The following is a 23,410-nucleotide window of genomic DNA, read 5'->3' as shown; positions in this document are numbered from 1 at the left end:
ATAAGTGACCCCAAAAATTCTACCAAGGAACTTCTTGGTAAAACTCATAAACACCTTCAGTAATGTAGCAGGATATAAGATTAACTCAAATCAATAGCTCTCCTTTATACAGATGATAAATGGGCTGAGAAAGAAATCAGAGAAACGTCACCTCATAATAGCCACAAATAAAATAAAATATCATGATTAACTCTAACCAAACAAGTGGGAAACCTCATATGACAAGAATTTTAAATCTTTGAAGAAAGAAATTGAAGACACCAGAAAATGAAAATATCTCCCATGCTCTTGGGTAGGTAGAATTAACATAGTAAAAATGGCAATCTTACCAAAAACAGTCTACAGATTCAATGCAGTGCCCATCAAAATCCCAGCAAAAGTCTTCACAGACCTTGAAAGAACAATACTTAACTTCATATGGAAAAGCAAAAAGTCCAGGATAGCCAAAACAATCTTGTATAATAAAGGAACTTCTGGAGGCATCACAGTCACTGACTTCAGACTCTACTACAGAGCTACAGTACTGAAAACAGCCTGGTATTGGCATAAGAACAGACAGAAGGACCAATGGAACCAAATCGAGGACCCAGATATCAATTCCCACACCTATAAACACCTGTGTTTTGACAAGCAAAAAATATAAAATGGAAAAGAACAATATTCAACAAATTGTGCTGGCATAACTGGATATCAACAGAATGAAAATAGATCCATATCTATCCCCATGCATAAAACTCAAGTCCATGTGGATCAAAGACCTCAACATAAAACCAACCACACTGAACCTGATAGAAGAGAAAGTGGAAAGTACACTTGAACGCATTGGCACAGGAGACCATTTCCTAAATATAATCCCAGTAGCACAGACACTGAGAACAACACTTAATAAATAGGACCTCCTAAAACTGAGAAACTTCTGTAAAGCAAAGGATACAGTCAACAAGACAAAACGGCAGCCTACAGAATCGGGCTCACCAACCCCACATCGGACGGGGGCTGATCTTCAAAATATACAAAGAACTCAAGTAATTGATAATCAAAAGAGCAAATATTCTAACAAAAGAAATGGGGTACATACCTAAACAGAGAACAAATGAGGAGCTGAAGGAGGGAGAACATGAACAAGGAAGTCAGGACCGCGAGGGGTGCATTCACCCACTGATACAAGGGGAATGATCTAATGAGAGCTCACCAAGGCCAGCTGGAGTGGGACTGAACAAGCATGTGATCAAACCGGATTCTCTGAATGTGGCTGACATGGGGGCTGTCTGAGAAGCCATTGATAATGGCACTGGGACTTGTTTCGTCTGCATGTACTGGCTTTTTGGGATCCTAGTCTGTTTGGATGCTCACCTTCCTAGACCTGGAGGGAGGGGGGGAGGAACTTGAACTTCCCACAGGGCAGGAAACCCTGACCGCTCTTAGGACTGGAGAGGGAGGAAGAGAGAGAGTGGAGGGAGTGGGAGGATATTGGGAGGAGGGGAAGAAGTGGAAATTTTTATAAATTAATTTAAAAAAATAAATAAAATGGCTGAAAGACACTTAAGGAAATGCTCAACATACTTAGGCATCAGAGAAATGCAAATCAAAACGACACTCAGTTCCATCTTACACCTGTCAGAATGACCAAGATCAAAAACACTGATGACAACTTATACTGAAGAGGATGTGGGGTAAAGGGAATATTCATCTATTGCTGGTGGGAGTGTAAACTGTTACAGAAACGTTGGGTATCAGTATGGCAGTTTCTTAGAAAAATGAGGAAACAATTTACCTCAAGACCCAGCAATACCACTTTTGGTGCTCAATCGTACCACAAGGACATGTACTCAGCTATGTTCATAGCAGTGTTATTTGTCATAGCCAGAACCTGGAAACAACCTAAATGCCCCTTGACTGAAGAATGGATAAAGAAGTGTGGTACATTTATACAATGGATTATTATACAACAGAGAAAAAATAATGACATCCTGAAATTTGCAGGCAAATGGATGGATCTAGGAAACATCATATTGAGTGAGGTAACCCAGACCCAGAAAGACAAATATATTATATAGTCACTCATATGTGGCTTTTAGACATAAAGCAAAGAAAAACCAGCCTAAAATTCACAATCCCAGAGAACCTAATAAACAGAGAGGACCCCAAGAGAGGCATACATGGATCTAATCTATAGGGAAAGTAGAAAAATACAAGTTCTCCTCAGTAAATTGGGAGTGAAGGGTCATGGGGGAACATAGAAAGAGAGTTAAGATGAAGAAAGGTGAACAAAGAAAAATAGCTCAATAAAAAAAGAAAAATGAAATAAAAATGACAAAAATAAGGTAGAAAACCAATTCCAGCCTTCATATGCACATGAAGCCAACATTTTTACATGCACCTACACACACACACACACACACACACACACACATAAACATATAAACACATATTAAAATAAGTTCAAGGATCCCAGCCTGACCACAAGAGCAGCTTCATTGGCCATGAAGAATTTCTTGTCTTCTCTTTACTTTAGCTTTGTCTTCTACAATATGAAATCTTTGGATAGTTCACCTCCAAGCTCCTTTCCAATGTGAAACTCATATCTCTGACTTTCAAGAATATTAATACAAATTACTTATTCTCTTGAATTTGGATGGGGAAAGAGATCGACATCACCTTGGAGACCATCAAATTAAAGTCCTTAGTATTGCCATTCTAACTTCTGTATCTTGCCCTTCTAATCCTAAAGATGCTTGCTAGGAGGTAATAAGCAAAGAACTGTAAGATACAGGGCTAAACCATCACATACTGAAATCTGTCCTCCTCACCCTAATGTGACATTGGACAACCTACTACTCGATCTCCATTTCAGCTTCTATAAAGTACAGGTAATTGTGTCTGCCTTATGTTACCATTTCGAATGTTAAATAAGAAATGGCATATAACATGGGTAGTACATTCAGCACACACTAGCTATTTTGCTGATATCCTTGTATCATATATGGCTGGAAGGATTTTTTAACACCTCAAATTCCAAACAAAATGGAAGACCCTTTCTTTAAAAGTGTTTAAATTACCTGTTCGAACAGGTAACTGAGGGTATGAAACCTGAATTTCCTAATTGTGCAGTCATCTAATCTGAGTTTGCGAACATGCTATCTCTATCTTTTATACACACATACACACACCAGTCCTCAATTTCTGGAGGACTTGGATTTAAAAACCAACCAAATAAGCAAACAAACAATTATGATCAAAGCAAATGAAGTAGTCAAAAACCTAGTTCAAGCCGTATTAAAAAAGGAAAAAAAAAAAGGAGGCAAGGATTATTTAATTTTATAACCAAAAAGGCCAAAAAATGATCTAGTATTGTGTTTTAACAGGTTGTTTTAAATGCTATAGTTCTTTCTATCCCAGTCCTACTTTGGTCTTATTTGGAAATGTTTTCAAATGTATCAATGCTGAATTTATATATTTTCTTACAGCTGTCACCCTTTTAGCATACTTTTAATGCCACAAGATAATTGACCCACATTTACACATATAATTTTGATCTAAAAGAGTCTGATGCTCCAACATGGAATTATTTTCCACCCTGTGGCCAAGTAGATAGGGCAACCTGATTGAGATCCCACCAAATCATGTGGAATTAAGAGTATTGTTTTTGTTTTGTTTTTCAAAAGAGCAAAGTGGCTAAGCAACAAAAGAGTAAGAGATGGCAGTTTCAGATTAAGTAATAAAATGCCCACCTTGCTATTGCTGTTGTTGATAGGTGTGGCGCGCCCCTTGACCAGCAAGGAAGAACGACCACGAAGTCGAGGATCCTTCTCAAATCACACTTTACTGGAGCCTCTTGGTTGAAGGGAGAGCAGAAGCGAGAGAGCGCGAGAAGTGAGAGAGAACAAGAAGTGAAAGAGAACAAGCAGAGAGAGAGAGCAGGGAGCAAGAGAGAGCGAAGGCCAAGTGGCATCTGCTTATATAGGTTGAAGGGACTCGGGTACTGCCCTGATTGGTGAATACTAGTCTGCTGATGCCCGAAGCTTCAGGATTGGCCAGGGACAAGGCTCAATTGCGCATGTACAGGCAAAGAGCGCTCAGCCCCACGCAGCAATACCAAATAAGGACTTGTATGCCTCCAAGGTCGGCGCCATCTTGTAATGGCAATAATCGGACGGCTCCTTACAGATAGGAATGAGCTCTCCCAAGAACTTACTTGTTTTAGGAAAGTTAACTCAATAGAGTTAGATTGGGACAGAAAATGTAAATCATATGGAGGTATAGCACCTTCCTAATTTTCATTTTTTCTTCCTCCTAAATTTAACTATAGTTTTTAATGCTAATCCCAAAAGGTGATTTTTCATTTTTACTTTCATATTGATTTCAACATAGTAGGTAAGCATATAGGATCAGGTCTCAGATTGCTTACTCAGATTGTGTCATTTGCACATTTGAAACCTTAAATAGTTTACTGTTGCCTCCTTTCTCATCTGTAAAATGAAGATACTGTCTATGTTTTGAGGCTGCTTAAATAGTCAGCAGTCAGTGGAAAGTGATTGGCACAGAGCTGCACACTTAACAACTTTCTGTTGTTAGTTCCCTATGTTCAGCATTGACACAGACTGTCCTCTGACTATAATGATAAGGCCTAGGTTGGGAGACAGTTTTAAAACCATTTCAGTATAGGGACTTGAAGCCAAATTGAAAGGAGAAGTTGAGAATCAAATCAGAAGACCAAATTTAATAATGATTTTAATTTTTACAACTCACTAATTCAATGGTACATTTTCACTGACTTTGTAGATTTCAATGGACAATTAAATTTTAAGGCTTCTTTTTTGAAAAATGAATAATTTAGGGTAGAATGATTTTCTGTTTCATCATTCATTGATCTTAGTTATTTACAAAGACAAGTCCAAAAGTATATGTGTATATGTGACTTTCTTCAGAGAGTCATAGGAAAATAGTGAGTTGTTTTATAGTGATTGATTGGCTTACTTGTGTTTTTAGACTTACAAACTGACTTACTTAATCAACTGTTTTTTCTTAAGAGACTGTTAAATCCAATTTTATAGTTTACTGTTTAGATCACTTTCAAGTATCTGTTCATCCTATATTATATCTGTCTTGGATTTATGCAAGAAAGCGTTTGAGGAATTATGGTTATATTTGTCTTTGATTTAGAGACCCTGTTGTACCACTTATTTGTTGCATTACCTAGGATAAATTTACATTCCCTCCAAAGGGCCTCTTTTCCTCATCTGTCTAATGAGCCATTTCCTTTATCCAATTTTTAAACCCTTTTCAAGGGCCTATGAGTGTCACAGCATAGGTGTGACAGGAGTAGCTAGATTCTGGAGGGAGAACTTGATATCACCCTGCCCTTTGGGAACTTTTTTTAATCTGTTCTCCATTATATTTACTGCAGGATTTCGGCTGAATGCCTCCTCTTGGCCCATGTTCCTTTTGAAGACACTAAATGGAGCAGAGATGGCTCCCATCAAGATTTTCCATAAGGTATACTATTTCTCAGCTATCATGATCTGCAAGCTTCTTAAAAATCAAACAACTAGCCAGGCAGCGGTGGTGAATGCCTTTAATCCCAGAACTCAAGTGGCAGAGGCAGGTGAATCTCTGAGTTTAACGTCAGCCTGGTCTACAGATTAAGTTCTAGGACAGCCAGGGCTACACAGAGAAACCTTGTCTTTCAAAACCAAAACAAACAAACAAAAAAATCAAATACTTGCCTTTGCTTTCTATCAATTACTGAACCTCCACTGTCTCTTTTATTTCTATGGCATGAGGATGCTTCTCAGACACTAGTTCAGTAGAAGATTTAAAAATATATAAAACAAATGTTATCTTCAGAGAATTGTATTAGACTATAAGAACGAGACAAGATTTCTGTTTGGGGGTTCTAGCTGTCAATAACAAGATAATCTATCTGATGAGATCTTTTCTGACTTTATCTATAGAGTGAAATCTATCTGCCTAACAGGGTTACTAAAAAATTAAGATGTGTTTATTAGAACTATGAAATATAGTGTAAACCTAAAGGAATAATTCTTATAGAGTTCTGTAGTCTGTGTTCTAAATGGGGGAAAATGTTACTTAATTATCTGTAATATGTTTGTAGCCTTATATATATTATCACATTTATTATCCACATCTAGCTTATATGTATGAAGAATTATTCAACTCACTTAATCATTAAGGAAGCATACTTTAAAGTTTTTAATTGCATTTATTTATTTGTGTGTATAGGTGTTTTGCTCATATTAATGCATTTGTACCACATGCATGCCTGGTGCTCATGAGGGCCAGAAGAGGGTGTCAGATTCCCAGGAAATGGAGTACAGGTGGTTGCAAAACACCATGTGGGTGCTAGTAGCAAAAACTGGGCTTTCTGCAAGAGTATGCAGTGAGTGCTCTTACCTGCTGAGCTGCTTCTGAGTAAGGAATTTACTTAAAATCAAATAGCTAGTGAGGGACAGAACAGGGATAGATAACCTGTGCTTCTTCTTTCTGTGCCTCAAGAAGAGAGAAAATCAGTCTGCTGATAGTTAAGTTCTCCAGTGGGGTGAGAGTTACTGTGGACATGACTAAGTTAAGTTTGCCTGTGCTGGTAATTAAATCTAAATCATGAGAGCATTCTGGTTTTCAAATATAATATATTGGACCACTTGAGAATGAGAAATACCTCATTCTCTTTCAGTGAAAAATATCTCGAACTGTGAGGTGGGGAAGAGTCATCAATACTCTCTTTCATGCTTTGAGGAGCTTACTAGAAAGTAAGAAAAACAACAGTGTTAAACATATGTGCTAAATGCATAACTGTCGTGGGAGCTCTGCCAATCTTACTTTATAGAGTTTTGGTAAAACACAAGGTGAGGTTTGGACCCATGCAAGGTTAAGTAGATCTTAGGGCCTGGCCCAATCGCTTACATTTTAGCTCTTAGTGAAAAAGATGGTGATATTTCTAAGGAAGAGACTCTGTGAATGAATTGGGATGCACCCATCTCCCTTGTGTTTGGATTGTCTAGACTTTACATGATAGAGACACCCCAAGTAGTTTCATACAATACAAATATCAGCTACAGGGTAAAACCTAAGTATTTGAAAATGCCTGAAGAACTAGAAGAAATATGAAACAATTTTTATTTTCAAGGCCAGCCTAGTCTACAAAATAAGTTCCAGGACAGCCAGGGCTAAACAGAGAAACCCTGTCTTGAAAAACCAAAAAGGATGAATGAATGAATTGATGAATAAATAAATAAAGGCAGTGATATTTTGTTTGTGTTTTAACAAATAAAGCTTGCCTGAAGATCAGAGTTCAGAGCTAAGCCACTAGAGGCCAGGCACTGGTGGCTCACACCTTTAATCCAGTACTTGGGAAGTGGAGACAGGAAGAGATATGGCTGGGCAGAGAGAGAAATCAGAAGGAGACGAGCTCGGATGCAGTCTAAGGTTTGGTGGAAACTGTTAAAATCCGAGGATGAAGTCTTGAGATGCAGTCTGGAGCAGTCCTTCAGAGGACACAATCTGAGGACAGGATCGCCCTTTTGGTTTGAGGATTCAGTAAAAGAAAAAAGGTCCCTTTAGTGGCTGGCTGCACTGCTTCTCTGATCCCTCAGCATTCACCCCCTAATGTCTGACTCTAGGCTTTTATTAAGAACAGTTAGAATTCATGCTACAAAGAAGGAAGGGAGGGAGGGAGGGAGGGAGGGAGGGAGGAAGGAAGGAAGGAAGGAAGGAAGGAAGGAAGGAAGGAAGGAAGGAAGGAAAAGAGACTTAGTGGTACCTACTTGTATGCAATTCAAGTTTTCAGGAGGCTAAAATGGGAAAATCCCTTTAACCCAGGCATTTGGGTCAAACTTGGAAAACACAGACCTCCTCTCAAAAAATAGGTAAATGAATAAGTATTCTGATACACTGATTATCATGAGAAACTTTTTAATTACAACATATCATTTGGAACAGACACTACTTAAATGTAATAACATAAAAATATTTATAGTAGTTACCAGACAGGGTGGCACAGGGTGTTAAATTCCAACACTTGGGAGGTAGAGGAGCCAGCAAGTGTATCTCTATGCATTCAAGGACAGCCTAGTCTATATAGCAAGCTCCAGGCAAGCCATGGATCCATAGTAAAACTCTCTATCAAATATATGTATATGTGTGTGGTGTGTGTGTATATGTGCATATATATAAAGAGAGAGGGAGCATAAAAGATAAAATTGAGATAAAATATACTTAAGTCACACAGATGTTGATACTAAAAAAATATTTAAGTCACTAGGTGATGATTAAAAAAGTACAGTTCACCAAGAAAACAAAACAATCATAGTACATGTGCTCCATAAAAATAGCCTCAGAGTACCTGAAGGAAAAAATAACAATCAGTGGAGGTGTGGGAATTTCTTCACTAGGAAGATGTAGGCACTGTCTAGCCTCTCCTTATAAGGCCCAATGACAAAGCAAAGTTCATCCTAGGGAACTCAGTGAGTTCATTGGGCAAATTCCAGAGCACAGATGCTTTCAGGAATGTAAGTGACCTCACAGCTGCTGCCCTGGTAAGTCTTCTTTGTACAGCATGGATGATGACTTACCCGTAGCTACATAAGTAGGTGGGGCTCCTCTTTCCAGAGAGCCTTCTGAGCCTATGTACCCTAGTACCTCACTAGACCCTAAGACTGTGTGTAGTTATGGCAGAACTGCACACAAATGACTGAGAACTACAGGAGAGAGCAGCCACAGCTCAGGAGAGGGCCCAGTGACCTTTCCTCTGTTCTTGTTCTCTGAGGGAACATCAGCGGGCTGCTAGTGCTGATCTGTTGTAAGCAGACACAGCTGCTCTGAAGATGGCAGCTGTTTTGCTCGGGGGGCTCATTCTGCAACACACAACAAAACTGGAAAACCTGCAATCAGTAGGAAATATTTCCATGTGTATCTCTCAGTGATTGATAAATAAAGCAGACAGAATTTCATTTATTAATCAGTATCATTGATCAACTTTTAAAGCATCATTTATTCCTACCTTATGGAAATTTTGAATGAAAAAAATGAAATTTATGCCCTGGCAATGCTGAAACATGCATGTGCAGCCCGTATATGGCAGTTCTGTTGAACTTGTCCATATTGGGTTTCATGGTCTAAGTTGATGAGGATGACTGGCCAGGTCTCTTCCTCAAGAGAGTACTAGATCTCATTACAGATGGTTGTGAGCCACCATGTAGTTGCTGGGAATTAAACTCAAGATCTTTCAAAAAGCAGGCAGTGCTCTTAACCGCTGAGCCATCTCTCCAGCCTCCATAGTTTGATAATAAATTTTTAAAATACTATTCATGGTGGAAGTGGAATATTTATATGCCTAAAAAATGTTAGTAAACATGAAGAAATGGTAAGGTGACTCAGTGGATAAAGGTACTTGCTGCCAAGCCTGATAACCTGAGTCTTATCCCTAGGACCCACATGATAGAAAAAAATCAACTCCCTTAAGTTGTATTTTAACTACATGTGTGCCATACTACATATATCACACACATGCCCACATACAAAATAAATAAATGTAACAAAAATTTTAAGTGTGACATTTACAAAGGAAATTTAAATTTTTATATAAAGGAGAAATCTATATTAAAGAAATTTTAAATGGAAAAAGCTATCATGTTTAATGTTATCAGTAATGAGTGTTATTTCTTCCCAAGTCAATCTAAATGCAATCTAATTGCAGTTCCGGTTAAGATCCAGTGTGGTTTTCCTATCTATCTTGAAAAGCTGATTAATTCATTTGAAAGACGAAAGAGAAAGAACACCTCAAAATAATGCTAAAGGATGGCAAAGTAGAGGGTTGTTTCCAACCAGGTACTCATTACTAGGAGAAAAGAATAGAGTGGGCAGTGAATTTATTTGAAGTTTGATCTGTGTAGCCACTTCACAGCTTAGAGGCAGGTCTGAATATTTCTGTTTCTCATCTAGGAGCCACCATCACCTTCCCACAACTTCTTCAAAATGGGAATGAAGTTAGAAGCTGTAGACAGAAAGAACCCCCATTTCATTTGCCCAGCCACTATTGGAGAAGTTCGAGGCTCAGAGGTGCTTGTCACTTTTGATGGGTGGCGAGGTGCATTTGATTACTGGTGCCGCTTTGACTCCCGGGACATCTTTCCTGTGGGCTGGTGTTCTTTGACTGGAGATAATCTGCAGCCACCTGGCACCAAAGGTAAAGAGCCTATTAATCCCCTGAAACCAGAGCTCAGACGGTGAAAGAAATGCCCTAGGTTTGTTGTGGTCAATGTGTTTTTACTAGCATCCTTCACTTTTGTCGGGGAGAAATGAGGGCTGGCTCCTTAAGTATAAACTGAGGGCTGCCAGAGAATAACCCCTAACATTTCAGAAGTAAAATCAAATGAAGCCAGGCATGAAATTTGGGATAAAGTACAACATTCTCTCTTCTAAATATCTTAACTTATTCTCTGGCAACTCCTACTTTTGCCCCTAATCTTTTTCAAAGTTAGGAAGTGTCATTCTCAGGACAAATGTTTCCCCCAAGCCTTGAGTTGTGTAACGAGCTGGGTAACACTGTTGATGAACATTTGAGAAATACTGCAACAGGGTGGACAAAGTAGAGCCTTTGAAATAAGGCAATTGAGGGTAGGCGGTAGTTCTTCTCTTCAACAGCAGTTAATTCACCTATCTAAACCTTAAATTCCCAATTCTTTTATTTTATCTTTTTATTTAAAAGGTTTTTTCGTTTTACATACCAACTAGTTCCTCTCCTCTTCCCATTCCACCTCTACACCTCCCCCCCCCCACACACACACACCCAACCTCCCATCTACTACTCAGAAAGGGTAGGGCCTCCCATGGGGAGTCTACAAAGTCTGTCATATCAAGTTGAGACAGGATCAAGCCCCTCCCCACCCCACCTCCTGAATTGCAGCTGAGCATTCCATTCATAAGGAATGGGCTCCAAAAAGCCAGTTTATACATGGGATGAATCCTGGTTCCATTACCAGTGGCCCCACAGACTGCCCAAGCCACAGAATTGTCACCCACATTCAGAGGGCCTAGTTTGGTCCTATGCAGGTTCCCCGGCTATCAGTCCAAAGTCAGTGAGCTCCCACTAGCTTGGATCAACTGTTTATGTGGGTTTCCCTCTCATGATCTTGACCCCTTTGCTCATATAATCTCTCCTCCCTCTCTTCAACTGCACTCTGGATGCTCTGCCCAGTGTTTAACTGTGGATCTCTGCATCTTCTTCCATCACTTAGTAGGTAAAGGTTCTATGATGACAATTACTGTGGTCATCAATCTGATTACAGGGGGAGGCCAATTCAGGCTATCTGTCCGCTATTGCTAGAAATCTTAGCTGGGGCCATCCTTGTGGATTCCTGGGAGTTTTCCTAGCACCAGATTTCTCCCTAACCATATAATGGTGCCCTCTATCAAGATATTTCTTTCCTTGATCTCCCTCTCTGTCTCTCCCCCAACTCAATCATCCCTTTCCTTGTTCTCCTCCCCTTCCCTTCAGCCCACCTCCCAATTTAGTCAGGAGATCTTACCTAATTCCCCTTCCTAGGGGCATCCATGCATGTTTCTCTAGTGTCCTTGTTAGCTAGCTTCTCAAGGGTTGTGGGTTGTAGCCTGGTTATCCTTTTCTTTATGTCTAATATCCACTTATGAGTGAGTCCATACCCTGTTTGTCTTTCTGGGTTTGGTTACCTCACTCAGGGTGCTATTTTTCTAGGTCCATCCATTTGACTGCGAATTCTAACATGTCATTGTTTTTACTGCTGAGTAATACTCCATTGTGTAAATGTACATATTTTCTTTATTCATTCTTCAGGTGAAGGACATCTAGGTTGTTTCCTGGTTCTGACTATTACAAATAATGCTGCTATGAACATAGCTGGGCAAATGTCCTTGTGGTATTATTGAACATCCTTTTATGCCCAAAAGTGGTATTGCTGGGTCTCAAAGTAGATTGATTTCCAATTTTCTGAGAAACTGCCATACTGATTTCCAAAGTGCGTGTACAAGTTTGCACTCCCACCAGCAGTGGAAGTGTGTTCCCATTACCCCACATCCTCTCCAACATAAGCAGTCATGGTGTTCCTGATTCTAGCCATTCTGACAGGTTTAAGATGGTATCTCAGAGTCGTTTTGATTTGCATTTCTCTGATGGCTAAGGATGTTGAACAATTCCTCAAATGTCTTTTGGCCATTTGAGTTTCTTCAGTTGAGATTCTCTATTTAGATCTGTACCCCATTTTTTTGTACCCCATTTTTTAGTTGAATCATTTTTATATTTTGATGGCTAGTTTCTTGAATTCTTTGTGTATTTTGGAGATCAGCCCTCTGTCAGATGTGGGGTTGGTGAAGATATTTTCCTATTCTGTAGGCTTTCATTTTGTCTTATTGACCATGCCCTTTGCCTTACAGAAGCTTCTCAGTTTCAGGAGGTCCCATTTGTTAATTGTTGCTCTCAGTGTCTGTGCTACTAGTGTTATATTCAGTAAGTGGTTTCCTGTGCCAATTCATTCAAGGCCACTTCTCACTTTCTCTTCTATCAGTTTCAGTGTAGCTGGATTTATGTTGAGGTGTCAACTCAAACTCTTGGACTTGAGTTTTGTGCGTAACAATAGCTATGGATCTATTTGCATTCTTCTACATATCGACATCCAATTATGCTAGTACTAATTGCTGAAGATACTTTCTTTTTTCTATTGTACAATTTTGACTTCTTTGTCAAAAATCAGGTGTTCATAGGTATGTAGATTCATGTCAGGGTCTTTGATTTGATTTCATTGATTCATGTGTCTGTTTTTATGCCAATACCAAGCTGTTTTTATTACTATAGCTCTATAGTAGAGCTTGAAGTCAGGGATGGTAATGTCTCTGGAAGTTCCTTTATTGTACAAGATTGTTTTTACTATCCTGGGTTTTTTGTTTGTTTGTTTTTCATATGAAGTTGAGTATTATTCTTTTGAGGTCTGCGAAGAATTGTGATGGAATTTTGATGGGGATTGCATTGAATTTGTAGATTACTTTTGGTAAGATTGCCATTTTTATTATGTTGATCCTACCTATCTAAGAGCATGGGAAATCTTTCCATTTTATGATATCTTCTTTGATATCTTTCTTATGAGACTTAAAGTTCTTGTCTTACAGGTCTTACACTTGTTTGGTTAGAGTTACCCCAAGATATTTTATGTTATTTGTAGTTATTGTAAAGGGTGATGTTTCCTTGATTTCTTTTTCAGCTCGTTTATCATTTGTGTATAGGAGGGCTACTGATTTTTTTTTGAGTTAATCTTGTATTCCACCACATTGCTGAAGGTGTTTATCACCAATTCCTTGGTAGAATTTTGGGGGTCATTTATGTATACTAGCATATCATCTGCAAATAGCAAAGGTTTTACTTCTTCCTTTCCAATTTATATCCTCGTGATTTCCTTTTGTTGTCTTATTGCTCTAGCTAGAACTTCAAGTACTGTATTGAATAGATATGGAGAGGGTGGACAGCCTTGTCTTGTTCCTGATTTTAATGGAATCACTTTGAGTTTCTCTCGATTTAGTTTCATGTTGACTGTCAGCTTGCTGTATATTGCTTTTATTATGTTTAGATATATTCCTTGTATTCCTGCTCTCTCTAAGACCTTTATCATGAAGGAGTGTTGGATTTTGTCAAATGCTTTTTCAGCATCTAGTGAGATGATCATATGTTTTTTTTTTCTTTCAGTTTATTTATATGGTGGATTACATTGACAGATTTTCATATGTTGAACCATCCCTGCATCTCTGGGATGAAGCCGACTTGATCATGGTGGATGATGGTTCTGATGTGTTCTGAGATTCGGTTTGCCAGTATTTTATTGTGTATATTTGCATCAATTATATGAGGAAGCTTGGTCTGTAATTCTCTTTCTTAATAGTTGTGTCTTTGTGGTTTGGTATCAAGGTAACTGTAGCCTCATAAAAAGAGTTTAGCAACATTCCTTCTGTTTCTATTGTGTGGAGCAATTTGAGGAGTATTGGTATTAGTTCTTCTTTGAAGTTCTGGCCCTCACTTTTTTGAGGGGAGGTGAGACTTTTAATGAGTGCTTCTATTTCCCTAGGGGTTGTAGGTCTGTTTAAGTTGTTTATCTGGTCTCGATTTAATTTTGTAAGTCATATTTATCCAGAAAATTGTCCATTTCTTTTGGGAGAACAGGTTTTTGTAGTATGACCTGATGATTCTCTGAATTTCCTCAGTGTTTGTTGTTATGTCCACCTTTTCATTTTTGATTTTGTTAATTTTGATATTCTCTGTGCCTTTCGGTTAGTTTGGATAAGGGTTTGTCTAGTTTATTTTCTCAAAGAACCAACTCCTTGTTTCGTTGATTCTTTTTATTGTTCTATTTGTTTCTATTTTATTGATTTCAGCCCTCAGTTTCTTTCCTGTCACTCCTCCTGGGTGAGTTTGCTTCTTTTTGTTCTAGAGCTTTCAGGTGTGCTGTTAAGTCATGAGTGTGGGATTTCTCCAGGTTTCTTATGTGGGCACTTAGTGCTATGAACTTTCCTCTTTGCACTGCTTTCAAAGTGTCCCATAAGTTTGGGTACATTGTGCCTTCATTTTCACTGAATCGTAAGAAATCTTTAATTTCTTTCTTTATTTCTTCCTTGACCCAGTGGTGATTCAGTTGAGCAAGGTTCAGTTTCCATGAGTCAGTAGGTTTCTGCAATTGATGTTGTTGAATTCTAACTTTAAGCCACAGTGATCCGATAAGATACAGAGTTATTCCATTTTTTTCTATCTTTTGAGATTTGCTTTGTGACCAAATATGTGGTCAGTTTTAGAGAAGGTTTCATGAGGTGCTGAGAAGAAGGTATATTCTTTTGTGTTTGGGTGAAATGTTCTATATATGTCTTTTAAGTCCATTTGAGTCACAACATCTATTAGTTTCCTCATGTCTCAAGTTTCTGTCTGGCAGACCTGTCTGTTTGTGAGAATGGGGTATCGAAGTCTCCCACTATTAGTGTGTGGGGTTTGATTTGTGCTTCAAGTTTTAGTATTGTTTCTTTTACAAATGTGGATGTTCTTGTATTGGGGGCATAACTATTTAGATTTGAGGCTTCATCTTGCTGGGGTTTTTTTTTTCCCTTTGATGGATATGAAATGTCCTTCTCCATCTCTTTTTTTTCCCAAAGGTTATTAAATTATGAAAGTTTCCATTTCCGCCCCTCCTCCCAACACCCTCCCACTCTCCCCCTCCCCCTCCCCCTCCCTCTCTATCCCTAAGAGCAGTCAGGGCTTCCAGCCCTGTGGGAAGTTCAAGTTCCTCCCCCCTCCCTCCAGGTCCAGGAAGGTGAGTATCCAATCAGACTGGATCCCAAAAATCCAGTATTTGCAGAGGAAACAAGTCCCAGTGTCATTGTCAATGGCTTTTCAGAAAGACTCCGGGCCAGCCACATTCAGAGAATCCGGCCACATTCAGAAAATCTGGTTGGATCACGTGCTCGTTCAGTCCCAGTCCAACTGGCCTTGGTGAACTCTCATTAGATCAGTCCCCTTGTATCAGTGGGTGATCGCACCCCTCGCGGTCCTGAGTTTTTTTTTCATGTTCTTCCTCCTTCTGCTCCTCATTTGGACCATGGGGGGCTCAGTCCGGTGCTCCAATGTGGGTCTCCGTCTGTATCGCCATCCATCATCGGATGAAGGATCTATGGTGATAAGCAAAATCTTCATCAGTATGGTTATAGGCCAAGGCCGGTTCAGGCACCCTCTCCTCTGTCCAGAGAACAATCTGGGGATCTCTTCTTGGACCTGGGATCCCATTTATAATCAAGTCTCTTGTAAACCCTAAAATGACTCCCTTAGTTGAGATATATTCTTCCCTGATCCCATATCCATCCTTCCTCCCTCCCCCATCTCAGTCCCCCGAGTTTTCCCCATTCCTCCCCTGCTCCCTTCTCTCTAACCCTCTCCCCTTCCAACAACCCTCCTACCCCCCGCATGCACCCGAGGTTACCTGGGACTCTTGTCTATTTCCAGTCTCCAGGAGGATAAGTACATGATTTTCTGCAGGTTCACCTTCTTATTTAGCTTCTCTAGGATCTCGAATAATAGGCTCAAAGACCTTTAATTATGGCTAGAATCCACTTATGAGTGAATACATACCATATTCCTCTTTTTGGGTCTGGCTTACCTCACTCAGTAAATCATTTCCTATGTCCAGCCATTTGCATGCAAAATTCAAGATGTCATTGTTTTTTACCGCTGAGTAAAATTCTAGTGTATATATGTTCCACACCTTCTTTAACCATTCTTCTATTGAGGGGCACCTAGGTTGTTTCCAGGTTCTGGCTATTACAAACACCAATGATAGCCTATGCTGGAGAGGATGTGGAGAGAGGGGAACTCTCATCCTTCTCCATCTCTTTTGATTAATTTTAGTTGGCGTCTATTTTGTTAGATATTAGGATAGCTACACCAGCTTGTTTCACAGGTGAATTTGATCGGAAAATATTTTCCCAACCCTTTACTCTGAGGTAATGTCTGTCTTTAAAGTTGAGATGTGTGTCTTGTATGCCACAGAAGAATGGGTCCTATTTTCATATCCATTTGTTAGCCCGTGTCTTTTTATAGGTGAATTGAGTCCATTGATATTAAGGGATATTAATGATCAGTGATTAATTCCTATTATTTTCTGGTTTTGTTGGTGATGGATGTAGTGTGTTTGTGTTTCCCTTCTTTGGGATTTTCTGGTGTGAGATTATCTATTGCCTGTATTTTTCTGGGTGCAGTTAGCTTCCTTGGGTTGGAATTTTCCTTCTAGTACTTTCTATATAGCTGGGTTTGTGGTTAGGTATTGTTTAAATCTGGTTTTGTCATGGAATATCTTGTTTTTTTTCTGTCTATGATGATTGAAAGTTTTTCTGGGTATAGTAGTCTGGGGTGACATCCATGGTCTCTTAGTGTCTGCAAAAATGTCTTTCCAGTACCTTCTGGTCTTCAGAGTCTCCATGGGCATACTTCTGATATCTTACCTGGCTTTTTTTTTTTTTGCACCTCTTAATATTCTTTCTTTATTCTGGATGTTTAGTGTTTTGATTGTTTATGGCGAAGGGATTGGGGGGTTCTAATCAATCTATTTGGTGTTTTGTAAGTTTCATTGATGGATTTTTTTTTTAGTTTGGGAAAGTTTTTCTTTATGATTTTTTTTGTTGAATATATTTTCTGTGTCTTTGAACTGGAGTTCTCCTTCTATCCCTATTATTCTTAGATTTTGGTCTTATTGTGGTGTCCCAGATTTCCTGGACATTTTGTGTTAAGAATTTGTTGGATCTTTTTTTTCAAGACAGGGTTTCTCTGTGTAACAGTCCTAACTGTCCTTGAACTAGCTATTTCTTCTACCTTATCTTCAATGCCTGAAATTCTCTCTTCTATCTTTTGTATTCTCTTGGTTATGCTTGCATCTATGGTTCCTTTTCCTTTACCCAGAGTTTTCATTTCCAGAATCCCCTCAGTTTGTGTTTTGTTATTGCCTGTTCTTAAGTCTTCAAGTCTTAAATTGTTTCCTTCAACTCTTTGTGTTTCTTCTTGACTTAACTGACTTTCTTTAAGGGATTTATTGATTTCTTCCCATTTTTTGCTTGTCTTTTCCTTCATTTTTTTAAGGGAATTTTTCATTTCCTCTTTAAGGGCCTCTGTCATCTTCATAAAGTTATTTTTAAGGTCATTTTCTTGTGTTTATCTGTGTTGGGAGGTTCAGGTCTTGCTGTTGAAGAACCACTAGGTTCTGGTGGTGCCATACTGCTCTTTATGTTGTTGAATGTGTTCTTACACTGTCTTCTACTCATCTGGGTTTGGAGTAATTAAAGGTACAGGCTTTGGCCCTTCCTCCAGTCTGTGCAGGTGGAGCCTGTGCCTCAGGGCAGCCTCTGATGCCACTGGGGCTGGTGGTGGAGTGGCCTCTCAGGTAGTCTTGCCTGCTGACTGACTTTTGGGGGCTCTTCCTTCAATCGGTGCAGGTGGAGGCTGTGCCTCTGGGGTCCTCTGATGTAGTTGGGGATGGGTGGTGGAGTGGCCTGGTCACAGGAGACTTGCCTGCTGACCAGCTGCTGGGACAGGGATGGGTCGGGGAGGGGCAGGGGCAGTACCATGGACCTCCTACCTAGAGAGCAGGACTGTTCCTACTGGGAGAGCAACCACTCCCCTCTTCCTCCAATTGGTGCAGGTGGGGGCTGTGTTTTCTTGATGCAGCTGGGGATGGTGGTAGAGCTGCCTGGCATTAGGAGACTTGTCTGCTGCCAAATTCCCATTTATAAAAGAATACCTACTTCAAAAAATTCTTGAGAAAAATAAATGAAATCACATGGACAAAATGCTCATGTCTTGAAAATAATAAGCTCTAAGACAATTTCTGTTGTGTTTCTGTGGCTATTCTATAATACAACAATTTGCTATATTATCATTACTATATTATACATGATATACTAGACTATTACTGTACTACACTGCCATTATTATAATACTATCACTATAAAAGTAGCCATTATAAATGGGGGAGTATATGTAGCATACTACAGTAGTGTCACAGACTAAATAAAACATAAATGATACTTCTAATGATAATAATTGAGGTCATCTGTTAATCCCACAGATGTGAGGAGAAAGATCACATAGCCAGATTAATTAATGCAAGCTTTGTTTTAATTCCTGCACATGAGGTGTCTCTCCCTAAAGCAGAGTAAGAGATCAGCATTGGACATTGTGAAGATAAGAGTTTTTGTAGGTCAGGAGTAGGAGATTTGGCAGGCAAATAGGCAGACTCACAGAAGTAGAACGTAAGTATAACAAGTTGGTCATAACAACCTCCTGAAATAAAGATGTGGTTGCAAGGTGGTCATAACAATTTTTTTTTTGGAAAAAGAGTAGGCTTGTAAGATGCAACTTTCTGAAACAAGGCATGGTTGCCATTTCCTGGAACAGACAGTACAGAACCATTTGTAGTGAAGGTCACAGGTGCGGCATGGCCCAATTCTTAAGAAACAGAGATTTCATCATAAACAGGAGTGAGCCTAGTTTGTCTTTACTATAAAATGACTTTCAAACCCAAGATGGAGGCAGGCTGGTTTATCATATCCAAGGGGGATTTTGCAATAGATACTATTAACAGTAAAAATAATAGCGCCATTCTTTTTTTTTTTTTCTTTTTTCTTATTTGTTTTTTGTTTTTTGAGACAGGGTTTCTCAGTGTAGCCCTAGCTGCTCTGGAACTCACTCTGTAGACCTGGCTGGCCTCAGACTCAAGAGATCCGCCTATCTCTGCCTCCCGAGTGCTGTGACTAAAGGCTTGTACCACCACCACCCATTCTCTAAATCTAAACCATAGCAATGAATCTAAAAGAATGGAAAATTACTCTCTATTGTATCAGAATTTCTTTTCTAAACATTTATAGAATGCATCATTAATTAACCAAATATTTGGTTAATAGCCAAGCTGAGGATTCAGCAGTGACACAAATGGACAGTCTTCTCACTTTCATGGCACTTCTGTTCTAGTGATGTGAGACAGACATAAATATTTATAAGTAATGAGGTCATTTCAGTGGCTAGAGATACCACTTGCTCAGTGGTAGAATACGTACTATAGTATAAGCGAGGTCCTAGCTTCAGTCTTCAAAACATACAAAGAGGGTCATATTTTAAATGTACATTTTTAAAAAGTTTTAACTTAAATATGTATCCATGGTACTATTACCATAATCAAAATAGTGATTATGTCTATCATTCCCCCAAAGTTTCTTTGTGTAAAGAGAACTTCTTTACTCAGAATTTCTTTTCAGGAAAACTTGTCTGTGAAGTTGCTATTTAAATTGAGACCTGAGGAGTAAGAAGGCGCCATCTAGGGAAGGAGAGTACAAGCATGCAGACAGACCCACTGGCACTGTGCTACTAACATGCATGAGCAAAATGAAGATATAAGAAGCATGTAGGCTGAGGGGGAAGGTGATACTACTAGGTGCTGTAGAGGCAGGCAACTGCCTATCATGTGGGGCTTTGTAAACCAGAGAGACAGTTTAGGACTTTGTTCTGAATTAATTGAAGAACAACATAGGAATATCATGTCCAAAAATATGTTGGGTTGCATTCATAACTACCTTGGGATACGTGCAGCTTGGCCACCGGTCAGATATGCCTGCAATGAGTGAAGACATTTATTGTTTGAAATCACTTTCTAGAATGTAAAAGAATACTTATAGCTCAGCTATAGAAAAGATAAATAACCCAATTTTAAAATAGTCAATTTCCATTAACAAATGAATGATAAAGAGAATTATATATATAAAACATATATATTAAATGTTAATAACATTATAATATATTATAATATTATAACATGTTATAATGTTATATTAATACATGTTTGATATTAAATATTTAAAAAAATATACACTATGGAATTTTATTCCATATTTATTCAATAATAAATTTGAAATCATGATATTTGTAGAAAATGGATACAACCAGAGCTTATGATATTAAGCAAAGCAGACTCGGAAAGACAAGTGCACACATTTTTTATGTGGACTCTGGATTTGTGTGTGTGTGTGTGTGTGTAGTTCAGAGGTGAGAAAAAGTTCTTAAGCAGAAGGAATAAGGGGAAAGTAGCAATAATGTAACACATGCAACCTGAAAACAGAAGATGCGAGGGGTAAGGAAACCTGCAAGAGGGCATGTAAGGATGATCTAGGGGAGGTGAGTGAATAAGAACAAAGTATAATTATACACATGTGTGAAAATACCATACTGAAACCCATTACTGCATATGATAACTTATTAACAGGCGAATTATTTGGGTAGATATTTCTCCAGAGAATATATACAAATAGCCAATAAGGCCTTGGAAAGATGCTCAATGTCATTTTCTTTAGGGAAATGCTAATTGAATCACAGTGTGATGCTTCTTCACACCCATTCATACAACTGCAATCAAAACATAGTGATGAATATTATAGAAGATGTAGAACAATTGGACTCTTTATATATTGCTGGTAAGGGGTAAAATGCTGCAGATGCATTGGAAAACAGTTTGGAAGTTATAACAGCTGGATGTAGTTACTGTATGACCCAGAATTTCCACTCATAGGTATATATCTCCCCACCCCCGCAAAACAGAAAACACATCCCTATAAAACATGAGTGTTTTGGTAGTACTGTTTATTACAGCTCAAAAGTTGAAATACCCTTAACACTCACCAGCCAAGGAGCAGATAAATAAAACTCAGTATATCTACTTAATAAGATATTATTTGGCAACAAAAAAGGAATAAATTGCTGCTTGTGTTGTAGCAGAGCCATACCAGACAGTCATGTTAAGTGTGATGAGAATGGCTTGGTTTCAGTCAGTAGTGCTGACGTAGAAGGATCTTGGAGTGAGGTGAGAGGAAACAGGCTTCTTATCTCAGGAAAGTACCACTTTTCTATATGCTGCAAGAAATGTATGCCCTGGATCAGGGTAAGAAATTTATTGCCATCCCCCTACTTGCCTGCAAGGCTCTGGGAAGCAGCAAGTGCCTTAGAACTGGTAGTTGTTATGCCCAAATCTGTGAAGTCCCCCAAAAGCCAACAAGGAGACCAAGTCCCATATGTAAAAGCAAAGAGCCTTTATTTTATGCAAGTTTGCACTAGGTCTCTCCACATGTCCAACGTATTGAAATAAATGGAGAGCCCCAAGCTCAATTAGAATTTGGTTTTTATAGTAGTAAAGGTGGGGGTAAAGAGTTTCTGAAGTTCAGGATCCCTGATTGGCTGACATTTATCTAGGGGTGTCCTGGTGAGTGTGTGCTGGCAGGTGATCCTGTCTACAGTGGTTGGGACACTAGGCATTTCGTTTGGATGGTCTGTTCTTAGGTGGTGCTCAGGTAATCTTAGTTTATGGTCCTTTCTGCAACCAGGTATTGCTTCAGGGCAAACTACTGAAGTAGTTTAGCCTCCATTAAACTTATCGGTGGCTGATCCTACACTGGCAGGTGATAATGGTTGGAAGTAAAGAACTTCCTTTGGGTGATCTGTTCATATTTAGCTTATCATGGCTGAGCCCTACAGTAGTGGAATTATTTTTGTTTACTTAAGGCTAGAACAAGATAATCTCTTTTCTCCAGATTTTGTTCAGAAGTTAGTAGACTGATTTCATACCTTCTTACTTCGAAAGTTCTGTTCTGTTACTGGAAAATCTAGGCCAACCAGGCAGGCCACAGAGCCAAAATAGAGAGCCCCGAGCTGGGAGGCTGTATCCAGCCACTGGGAGCCACACATCTCCTGACTGCATCCATGCTGATAAGAAGCATGACTCACTGTGTGGTTGATGTTTCCAGGCAAGTGGGGTATCTGCTCTTATGTGTCTTTCAGAAAGCCATAGCCTTGCAATAGCAGATGGCCAGAAAGATCAAGACAGCAAAGAGCTTCCACAGCATTTACCATTCCTCTTGCTCCAATAATGCCTCTGTCTCCTGCCTCAGTGGGTCCCAGCGTGAGAGTTTTAGCAAGCTTATTTCCCTGACTAGGAAGCAAGTGACACATGTGGAAGGAATGCGCTTATGCAATCAATTTCGGAAAGCAAGATGTGTCCTGCATGTAAGCCTGTTTGTTCCCTTTCTGATTGTAATGTCTCCTCCATCTTTCCTACCTTCTAGTCATTAATATACAAATGTTTAAAAATTCTAAGCAAAATAGAAATGTTTCTTGTGGTAAGAAAAAAGAATGTTTACCTAATGTTCTTTCACACTTCTTATTGTTTCACTTTATTTTCCTGTAACTCTAAAGTAGGCATGATTATTTTCAGCTTTATTTTACTTATGAGAAAACTGAAACTTAAAGTGACTTGGTACGTGATATGTGAAGAGAGACAACTGTCAGACCAGTACACTGAGCTACACCGCCCTTACACATAAGCCCCCACATATCACCCCATACCTAGTTCTCCACACATCTGTACTTTTTTAAAATTCTTAACTAATTAATTAATTATTTTCTCAGCCAAATCACAGTTTTCCCCCTCTCCCTTCTCTCCTCCCAGTCTGTTCCCATAATCTCCCTTCCCCTCCCTCATCTACTCCTCTTTTCAGAAAAGTGCAGGCAGGCCTTCCTTGTTTGTCAGTCAGGCATGGCATATCAAGTTGCAATAAGACTAAACACCTTGCCTATTAAGGCTGGATGAGGCAAGCCAGTATGAAGGAAGGGTCCCAAAAGCAGGTAACAGAGTCAGAGACAGCCCTTGCTCCTACTGTTAGGAATCCCACAAGAAGACCAAGCTACACAACTGTAGCTTATATGTAGACAGCCTAGATCAGTCCCACATTGACTCTCTAGTTGGCAGTTAAGTCTCTAGGAGCCCTTAAGAGCCCAAGTTAGTTGATTCTGTGGGTTTTCTTATTTTGG

General features: G+C 39.2%; 1 protein-coding gene across 11 annotated transcripts in view; it reads left to right on the top strand.

Annotated features, from left to right (window-relative positions):
- Positions 1–23,410, top strand: part of Scmh1 (Scm polycomb group protein homolog 1) — a 153,126-nt gene that overhangs the window by 87,295 nt on the left and 42,421 nt on the right. For 10 of the 11 annotated variants that reach the window (XM_085686511.2, XM_085686510.2, XM_048434571.3 and 7 more), the window contains 2 exons: positions 5,408–5,496; positions 9,961–10,204. The exons of the other annotated variant lie outside the window; for it this stretch is intronic. In XM_085686511.2, coding sequence (XP_085542637.1) covers positions 5,408–5,496; positions 9,961–10,204 — 333 coding nt within the window. The remainder of the gene's footprint in view (positions 1–5,407; positions 5,497–9,960; positions 10,205–23,410) is intronic. 11 annotated transcript variants of the gene reach the window in all.

The sequence above is a fragment of the Myodes glareolus genome, chromosome 3 (genome assembly GCF_982192425.1).
Source record: "Myodes glareolus chromosome 3, mMyoGla1.1, whole genome shotgun sequence".
NCBI classification, from domain to species: domain Eukaryota; kingdom Metazoa; phylum Chordata; class Mammalia; order Rodentia; family Cricetidae; genus Myodes; species Myodes glareolus.
Note: the sequence above shows the minus strand (reverse complement) of the source record. Positions and strands in the feature narration are given on the sequence as shown.